General features: G+C 53.7%; 4 protein-coding genes across 4 annotated transcripts in view; 3 read left to right on the top strand and 1 right to left on the bottom strand.

The window, feature by feature from the left end:
• P152DRAFT_392943 (uncharacterized protein) overlaps window positions 1–397 on the top strand; it is a gene marked incomplete at both ends in the record, with an annotated part of 3,582 nt that extends 3,185 nt beyond the window's left edge. The window contains one exon of the mRNA XM_033676172.1: window positions 29–397. Coding sequence (XP_033535850.1) covers window positions 29–397 — 369 coding nt within the window. The remainder of the gene's footprint in view (window positions 1–28) is intronic.
• Window positions 398–4,549: 4,152 nt separating this feature from the next.
• On the top strand, window positions 4,550–5,976 carry P152DRAFT_465138 (uncharacterized protein; the record flags this gene model as incomplete). The annotated part of the gene is made up of 3 exons (XM_033680610.1): window positions 4,550–5,243; window positions 5,280–5,592; window positions 5,865–5,976. 3 exons carry the CDS (start codon window positions 4,550–4,552, stop codon window positions 5,974–5,976), a joined length of 1,119 nt encoding a protein of 372 aa, XP_033535849.1.
• Window positions 5,977–6,002: 26 nt separating this feature from the next.
• P152DRAFT_456446 (uncharacterized protein) lies at window positions 6,003–7,665 on the bottom strand. Its single transcript, XM_033679011.1, has 3 exons — window positions 6,958–7,665; window positions 6,567–6,899; window positions 6,003–6,512 (listed from the first exon to the last, which is right to left on the bottom strand). Exons 1-3 carry the CDS (start codon window positions 7,489–7,491, stop codon window positions 6,396–6,398), a joined length of 984 nt encoding a protein of 327 aa, XP_033535848.1. The 5' UTR covers window positions 7,492–7,665; the 3' UTR covers window positions 6,003–6,395.
• Window positions 7,637–8,580, top strand: P152DRAFT_471996 (uncharacterized protein; the record flags this gene model as incomplete). Its single annotated transcript, XM_033681121.1, has 3 exons — window positions 7,637–7,675; window positions 8,054–8,462; window positions 8,513–8,580. 3 exons carry the CDS (start codon window positions 7,637–7,639, stop codon window positions 8,578–8,580), a joined length of 516 nt encoding a protein of 171 aa, XP_033535847.1.
• Between the last annotated feature and the right edge of the window lie 569 nt (window positions 8,581–9,149).

Here is a 9,149-nt window from a genome sequence, read left to right as displayed (position 1 = left end):
GGCCGTGGCCTTCTCGCCGGACGGCAAGGTGGTAGCGTCGGCGTCGGACGACAGCACGGTCAAGCTATGGGACGCCGGATCGGGAACGGCCCTGCAGACGTTCCCTGTAGACGCTGTTATTCAGACCCTTTCGTTCTCCAATGATGGGACATCCCTCTGGACTGAAAGAGGACAGCTGCACGACGCAATTCTTTCCCACGGTTTAGCTGTTTCCGAATCAATCCGTTCATGGGATATATTCGTGAAACAGCAATGGATAAGCTGGGGCATGAACAACATGCTTTGGCTTCCTTCCGAATATCGGCAGTGTTGCGTTGATATTCACAGCAACGTTGTTGCTTTCGGATTTAGGTCTGGTCGCGTGACAGTCATGGCATTCGACTTTGAATCTTACTAGACCTCCACCCCACCCACCTCCGTTGTGGTCGACATTACTTTATACTCTCTCGAAAGTGGCGAGAGCGGCAATGCTTATGTTGCTGCGCTCACGTAGCTCATTACCAAGCCCTGAATGGGGTTAGTTTCTCCGAACCTTAGGCCCGTCTCACTTTATTTCGCCTCAGTGGCGATGCTCGGAAACTTAGTTTCACAAGGGGGGTCACATTACCGCAGACCGTGAACAATGAGCGGCAACGATGCCTAGGGATGCAAGCGGGCTTCCGGGCACTCCTCAGGAGCGATGACTTCTGACGTGGTGTTGGTGTCACAAGAAGTTATATCTACCCCTCTCCTAGTCTCCTAGGAGGGGCGTCCCTTTTTGAGGATTTAGTGTAGTTGGTTAGATTCGACAGTTGGGCCCTTACTTTCCGCCTGATATGTAGTACACCCAACCGACGGTGCACAACATGCGTCGGCAGCCAGGGCCAGCTACAGCAAATCATGGGCTATGTCGATGGCGGCAATTACCAGTATTACATCAACCAGCGGGTGAACCTCGATATACAGGCTGTATTCCTTAATGTCCCCTCGAATAAGCAGTTATTGAGGCCATCACGCACCTCAGCGCCTATCGCGACCATCGTGCGCCCACCAACCTTCCCGACCACAAAAAGGGCACCCTCCTACAGACACCCTAGTTCCGAGAGGCTGTTGAACTTCGGGACAAACTTCGAAGGGGATTCCGGCAGATGTACGACACCGTGCAACGTTCGAAGGCAACCCAGCGGACGATCCGTTCGTTCAGTAATTCGAACAAACATAAAAACGCGTGAACTCCGTCCGACAAGCAAATTTTAAGAAGCTCTGGTCCAGCATGGGGCTGGTTACTTTCGACACCGAGATACCAACCAAACTCTCGGTCGCGGTACATCCCCTCGTGGAGGCCGTTAGAACGGCGATAGTCGCCGGCTTCTCCGATCCCGCTATCAGCGACCTACACGGATTTTGGAACGGATAGAGTTTCTGAAATAGATGGTACGTCTTGGCGGTATCATGGAATGCCAGCGGCGAGGTCGCACCCTCGGCCAAGAAAAAGCCGAAGAGGAAGACTATGTTGCGCCGGAAGGCCCAAATCCGGAACGGGGGCCACTGACTGAGCCCACGCCAGTACTGCCGATCTAAAACATCTTCTGCCTCACATATGCAGGATATATATCGCATGACGGCGATCTACGAATCCTCTACGGTGCAGAAAATGAGGGATCATGTCCGAGTAAGCCATTCTCGCTTGAAGAGCTCTTGTGTCCTGATCCCTACTGCAACGTGGTTATCCATAGTGAGATGCTCCTTCAAAGCCCCATCGCACGAGTCCATGCCATCAGCTTATACGGTGAGTTGCGCGAGGTGTGCGACATACATTAGGATAGTTAGCCAAAAACTATCTTTATGCTTGCAGTGTTAATCTACAATAATAACTTGCCATGAAATCGCTGTAACAACTTCGGGTCAGAGTTCCGGCCATCGACATCAAATACCCCCTTAAATAGTACTCATTTTCAACATGAACTCTCTCCCTTACTTTTCTCAATCAATATCTTCCGCTCCAGTTCGAACATACCCCCTGACTACGCACTGAGACAGCGATATAGTCTTCTAGACACATACGCTTCGAACTATTGGCAGCTATCTCTCATATTTGCTAGTATCCTTTGCTATCTAATCCTAGGACATCCCGCAATATCCAGACTCTTTTGATCTTTCTCTTCCTTTCAAACTCTGCTGTTCCTAATCAGAGTCACATACCAACACTGCGCTAGGAGCATATTCTCTGGACCAGTAGTCTACATAGTAGATCTGGCCTCATCCTCATATCGAGTTACGAAATGTGGCGTACTATGGAAGAATTGTACCGTTGTGGACAATATAGGACACGTGTACCAGACCATTGCGCGAATGCCATCTTCAATCGGAATACCAACTGGTGGAGTATGTGCAAGAATCAGGGCAAGACAGTAAGTAACCAACTTCAGGCACTGTGCGGAAAAAAGAATCGCCCGAACTTTCAGCATGGCGGATACTGGAGGTGCTGTAAATGTGATCAGCGGCCGAACAGGGCTGGAATGTGCGTCTGTAGTACCGACCATGTTCCCTGCTTGCATACATGCTGCTGGAACGACTCACCTTTCAAGCCTCAGCGGTATGTTAGTATAAAGCCTCCCTAACTCTAATTACAATGCACTAATAGCCTTTTGGTAGTTGCGGGGTTGTGTCAAGGTTGTGGACGTAGACAGTTCCACTGTGTGTAAGAACTGAGGCGTGATGACTGAAGACACTGAACCTCGCCTAATCTTCTTGATCGGTAGTGTGAGCAGGAGACTAATCTCACGGTAGAATTCTAGCTCGATACATGGCATGAGGCCTTACTGGATATGCAACCGGAGTAAACATCACTAGGATAGAGCAGAGGTCATATCCCGGATGGATCCACACGTATCTTTACATATTTCCTACAATTATTCTAAGCACCTGAACGTCATTACTGCGGCACCTTACCAGCTTGTCGTTCCAGTCCTTAGAATTAACATAATCGATGAAAACCTTGCCCGGTGGCAACCATATTGCCCACAGTAGTTTCGTGCACCCATATCTTCAGTGCCACCAGTGGTGCATCGCTGGCAATCTAGGCTATTTATCGTCAGGTTCGTAGATGACCTTAGGCAAAGAAAGATGTTCTAGATTGGTAACGCATCATATACGGCCGCATTTTGATACCGTCGAAACCTGGAAGTTTTCAGCTTTACCAGCCCAGGCTGCTGCTGCCCTTGAATATGCAGCTCGGTTCGAGCCAAATGTTCTAGGTGAGACCACACCTCTTGCCATAGTGCATATATCTCTGATTTTGTAATATCTGGTTGTGTAATATGCGGTATTGTGTTTGAAGGTCTAGAAATGTAATATCCCTTTCCCTAAGCACTGCAAAAGAATGGAGTATCGCCGCCGATTCCTTTCAGTGTCCAGCTGGGCGAGTTCTAGGATAACAGTAGCAAACTTGCCAGCTATCTGTGTGTACTTCTCTTCGTACCTTATGATACTCGAAAGTTATTGTTGCACCACCTTTGGTTGTAGAAATGATGGACGTCGTAAAGAAAAGGGGGAATGGGCTAGGGGATATGTGACTAGAATTACCATCACCCTTTTCTCGCCCTTCTTACCCTTAATGGACAGGTGAACATTACAAACTGGTCAAAGCCAATCAGGCTCCGAACATGACAATTGATCATCCGATTTTTTGCGAAGATATATCCCATGGATTGTACAAAGATCGATAACCATAGTAGCTGGAATTGTCTATCTGATGACCGATCATGCCTGTGGCGTCAGATTGGTCTGGCCATGAAGTGTGGCTGAGCGATTGCGGGACAAATTGGTGGGACAAACAGAATTGGTGGGACAGTGGGAACTGGGATGGATCAAGTCATCGCCCGCTTGGCTGTGTTGCGGCCTCACTTTCTACCAACTATATCGCCAATTCTCCACTGCCACTATCCGTCCCCGACATTGTATATGCCGATGTCCTGTCCAAGCCGATGACCCTGATGTATGTGCTCCTTCCACCGCCTGTCACTCTGTAAGGACGGGATCGCCGGACGCTGACCTCCACCACCCAGTACGCAGACTGTGACCTCCAATTGATCATGTACCAGCCTCGATAAGCGAGACCCCTCAGGACATCAAGGCCTCGAAAATTACAGTTCATACCTATTGATACCCATCTACACCCGAAGAGATTGGGATCCTCGAGCTGCCGGCGCAGTTGCGACATCCACCCACCGAGTCCGAAAGAGTCTACTAGCGTCTCGCTCCACCGGTATACGAACGAGGGGTGCGCAGTGGAAGTGTCCCGACTTCCAAACCGCCGACGAATTATTCACATACCTGTTCGAGGAAGGTGAACTTCCAAAGAAGATGGAGCGCCATATTGGACTCTGATTCGCCGCTGGTCATATCATAGAAAGAACCTGAACGCTCAAAGGCTTCCACTCCACAAGCTGCACACGACAATTTCTATACGTTCGTTTACTCAACACGGCTCCACAACCCACGCAGACCTATTATTACGTACTTGAGGCCTTCATATCCCTATCTGCAAATCATAGGAAAGGATCCCAAAATGTCCTCTTCATCCCAAATCGCCGAAACATGGATCTCCTCCTTCTGCAGCATCCTCGGCCACGAGTACTTCGCCGAAGTGTCCGAAGACTTCATCGAAGATGACTTCAACCTCACCGGCCTACAGTCGCAAGTCCCGATGTACAAAGAGGCCCTCGAAATGATCCTCGATGTCGAACCCGAAGACGACGACGACGACCTCACCGACGAAGAAGACATCTCCGTCTCCGACGACATGCTTGACAACGGCGACCGCGGCGCTGCCAAACCCGACGACCCCTATCGACGAAGTAGCGCCTCCCGACGCCACCAGCACATGCGCCTCGCCTCCGACCTTTCCGTGATCGAAGCCTCCGCCGAGCTCCTCTACGGCCTCATCCACCAACGCTACATTACCTCGCGCCCCGGCATCCAACAAATGGCCGAAAAATACGAACTCCAGCATTTCGGCGTGTGTCCCCGCGTGCACTGCGCCGCCGCCAAGGTGCTCCCCGTCGGCACCTCGGACACCCCCGGCGTCGACACCGTCAAGCTGTTCTGTCCCTCCTGCCTCGACATCTACACGCCGCCCAACTCCCGCTTCCAGAGCGTCGACGGCGCGTACTTCGGCACCACGTTCGGGTGCCTGTTTTTCATGACCTACCCGGAGGTCGAAGTCGGGAAGATGCTGCGCGTGCCACCCGTGCTACCCGCAGGTTTGTCGAATCACATATCTCGCATCGGATGAACAGCCGCTAACACCATCGCAGGAAACGGCGGAGCCGCCGACCCAGCGAACTTGTCGAGTGGAAACTGGCTCGCATCCCAAGAACCCACGCAAATCAACGGTATCGCTGCCTCGAACCTCGCGCCGGGGCTCGGCCCGGGCAAGACGTACTCCCCGCGCATCTACGGCTTCCGGGTCTCAGAGCGCTCGCGCGCCGGCCCACGGATGACATGGCTGCGGTCCCGGCCGACGGACCTCAGCGAGCTGGACGAGGTGGCGGTGTATATCCGCGACGACAGCGAGGAGGAGGGGAGCGAGATCGAGGAAGATGAGGGGGGGTATGAGGAGGGGGTGGATGCAGGGGCGGGGGACGATGTGATGGAGGATGGGGGAGTGAGGAGTGTGGTGGGGGCGGGGTTGGAGGGGAAGGGGACGGGGAAGCGGAGGAATGATAGTGGGAGGGCAAATGGTGATGTGGTAAGTCTACGGGACGCGAATGGGACGGGCGACGTCGGCTGAAACAGGGTTGTTGTCTGTGACAAGCGCAGTGATCTGACCGATCCCGGGATCTTGGTAGCGGGCGTACGGAATGTGCACTTGATAGCATCAGGCTAACCGAACCCGGTCGGGGAAAAAGCAGAGGCGGAAGCGGCGGTAGGGGGGTTTTGGAGTACGATGGGTACTGGAATTCGGGGATGGGGAGGGATGGATGGGGATCGTGAGGGAAGGTTCACGTTGCATATTCAGGGTGTTGGAGGAGTGGATTTTGCTGTCTTTTCAAATGCAATGTTCTACACCCCCCCCCAAGATCATCATGGTTTCTATTTTCGGTACCTGTTCCTTCGCACTGGGTGTCTCGTCGAGTCAGGGGGTTCCAGGTAGAAGACGACATTCCAATTCGAACAGCACAGTAATTACTGTTAACCTACACTTGGTGGACATATGGATAAAAGGGGTATGGAATCCTGCAAGAGAAAAGGGAAATAATCCACACGCCCATAACCGAACCTCCTGTCCGACCTGGCGTACCAACTCGGTTTCGCCCCAGAAAACATGACTGCCAGAGAGCATTGCACCGTACTAATACTTTACATAGAGTGGATCACCGAGTTCCTCAGAGCGTTGAAGCAAGACGAGACCTTTACTCTGAGCCTGAGGCACCTGCTTTAGTGGGTTTCGCCGGCCGCGGGTGTCCGTATGTCTGCTTGTATTCACGCTCGTACCGCGCCACCTCACCGGCCTGCATGTCAGTGTATATCTACACCGCGATTAGCTTCTGCCCACGACATGCACGGGGATTCACCGAGCATACCTTCTTCTCCGCCTCCCCCAGCGCCTTCCACTCGCCCGCTACCAACTTCATCGCCTCACTCGGTGCAATCCCCTTCAAATCCCCGCTCTCCCATCGCTGCTTGGTGTATAGGATTAGCGCGTTCAGCGGCTGCTTGACCTGTCGCTCATCCTTGATCGGGCGGACCAGCTTGGCAGAGTGGGCCGTCCCCGTCTTGCCGCTCTTGGCGCGGTGGTTGAGGGACTTGCGCGCGATGTTCGCAAGGCGGATCTGCTCGGGGGTGTGCGATTGGACCCAGGCGTCGTAGGCGCGGTCGTTAGCGACGCGGTTGGCGTTGGCGAGAGAGTTGTAGTGCTATGGGGGTTAGGTATGGGGCCATATGCGACATGGTGAGAAGCGGGGGTGGACATACCTCCGTTTCCGCCGCCGTGAGTTGCTTGAACGCCTGCGCCGCCGCCGTGGCCACCTCGGTGATATTCCCGCCCTTCGGCGCCTGCTCCTTCAGGTAGATCGTCCAGGCGCGTTCGTTCTTCCGCGGCGGTTCGGTCGCCAGGAGGGCGGCGTCCCGCAGGGTCTTGATCTCCTCGCGCTGGCCCTTCGACTCCTTGGCGGCCTGCTGCTCCTCGGTCAGGACCTTCTTCTTCGGCTTTTTCGGCGCGGTTTTCTTCCCCGACGACTTGGGTTTGGCCTTGCGGATGGTGGTCTTGGACGTGGAGATCGTGGTCTTCTTCGCCGATGTGGAGGCGGCGGGGGTGAGCTGGGGGAGGGTGGTTGAGAATGCGCGGCGCGACGCGGAGAGGAAGGGGACAGGCAACGAGGACTTCGGCTGGGAGTGTTTATCCGTGGCACACGACAGCTGTCGAAGCTGACACGCCAATCGCGCCACGTCGCTGGTCCGTTGATGTGCAGCGAAGGTCACCCTTCGAGTGACGGCGTGACGAAACATGGTTGATACCCCTCTTAAACTGTAAACAAGCGGAACTCTGAGAAAGCAACAGCTGAAAGGCGAAGTGAACGAGGGATGGAATTGGCTAGATTCTAGTTTAGATCAAACGAGAGTACTACCAGTGAGAAGTGACTGAGTGAGGTCAATGTTTGGGGGGGTGGTGGTGAAATGGGGGAGGTCGGGGGTGAGATTGATTGACTGATGGAGCTTAAATCGAAGGGGACGAGCGCCAAGACAATTGGAGACGCGGAGAGGAACGCGCTAAACTGTAAATGGACAAGCGCCTAACAGCACAGTCCCGCGCGGCAAGCGCTTGTGGACCGACATTCAAGCTGCAGCGACGACGCAAGAGCTCCTGCCTAAACATCCTGAGTTCAACATCTACATCACCATCACACACTGCCTTTCAAGCTTCAACCAACTGTGAATTCACCAGGGAAACCATCTACACTTATAGAAGATCATCAGAATACAAACATACAAAATGGTAAGACCCAGCAACACCATCCTCCTCCCACCCCATCCTCATCCCCATCACCGAACCCCAAACTAACCACCACAGTCTCTCCGCTTCATCCCCTCATCCTCTAACGCAACCCAAACCCCCAACCACCCATCCGCCCCTTCAGCCCCCGGCGTCCCCGACACCCTCCGCGGCCACCTCGACCTCACCGCGACCCTCACCCCCTCATCCACCTCCTCGAAACCCGCCGCCACCGCGACGCCCACCCCCATCACCTCCCATCCGCTCGAAGCCCGCCTGATGCAGTGGCGCGCGACGCAGGACGCCTTGAAGATGGAGACGCTGCGCCGGGTGTACGGGATCGCGGAGCCGGTGAAGCGCGGGATGGAGCTACAAATTGTCGGAGCGGGCGAGTGGGCGCCGGCGATGGTGGGAGGGACGGCGGCGGTGCATCGGGAGGTGTTGGAGGGGAGGGAGATGGATGTGGCATGGGAGGATGTGTTTGTTGGTAAGTGCTTGGATGAGGATGGGTTGGGGGATGCGGCTAACGATGATTAGGGAATGAGACGAGAGAGGTGCCGGATTTCCATTCGGAGATGGAGGGGAACTTTAAGATGAATTGGTAGATGGAAGGAAAGAAGGCTGCGAGAATTAATGGACGTTCGACTACAAGTTTGCTATAACAGTTTCTATGCGTCAATACCCAGTCCAACCTCGATTCTTCATATCTGGCTGGCGAATCAATACATACCCTCCAACCTATCAGCTTATCATCTACGGTTTGAGTCGAACTCGATTATTCCACACCGCCCAGTCGAAACGGCGAAGAGAAATCTGATGTATTCTGGCTCGCCACTCTATTTGCACATGAACGAACACCTTGCATCCCTTCACATGACCATACTGTATACACAAGCTGTGCCAATGCATCAACATGAAGGAGATATCGCCTGGCCACTGCAACCAAACCCCATACCGCAAAATCATCGACAGGGGGAAGAACCCCAACCGATCAACGTCCACCGGAAAACGAAAGCGCCCAACTCCCCCAATGGCCTCATATGTGCTGCGTTGCCGACCTGAAATGCGGTAGAAACGGGGAAATCGATGGAGGAAGAGGATGAGTTGAAGGAGGGTTTCGCGAAGGAGGGTTGCGGTTGGTAGGAAGCCGCTGTGGGGCCGAGAGATTAACAAG

Source organism: Eremomyces bilateralis (assembly GCF_010015585.1).
Source record: "Eremomyces bilateralis CBS 781.70 unplaced genomic scaffold P152scaffold_5, whole genome shotgun sequence".
Classification (NCBI taxonomy): domain Eukaryota; kingdom Fungi; phylum Ascomycota; class Dothideomycetes; order Eremomycetales; family Eremomycetaceae; genus Eremomyces; species Eremomyces bilateralis.
The sequence above is the reverse complement of the archived record's forward strand: the minus strand, read 5'-3'. Positions and strand labels throughout refer to the sequence as shown.

Bases quoted from the DNA above. Each gene is read 5' to 3' on its own strand.
- P152DRAFT_456446 (XM_033679011.1), bottom strand. From the start codon at position 7,491: ATGTTTCGTCACGCCGTCACTCGAAGGGTGACCTTCGCTGCACATCAA. The intron at 6,900-6,957 runs GTATGTCCACCC...TAACCCCCATAG, and splicing joins TCACGGCGGCGGAAACGGAG to CACTACAACTCTCTCGCCAA. The intron at 6,513-6,566 runs GTATGCTCGGTG...ATCGCGGTGTAG, and splicing joins TGGGGGAGGCGGAGAAGAAG to ATATACACTGACATGCAGGC.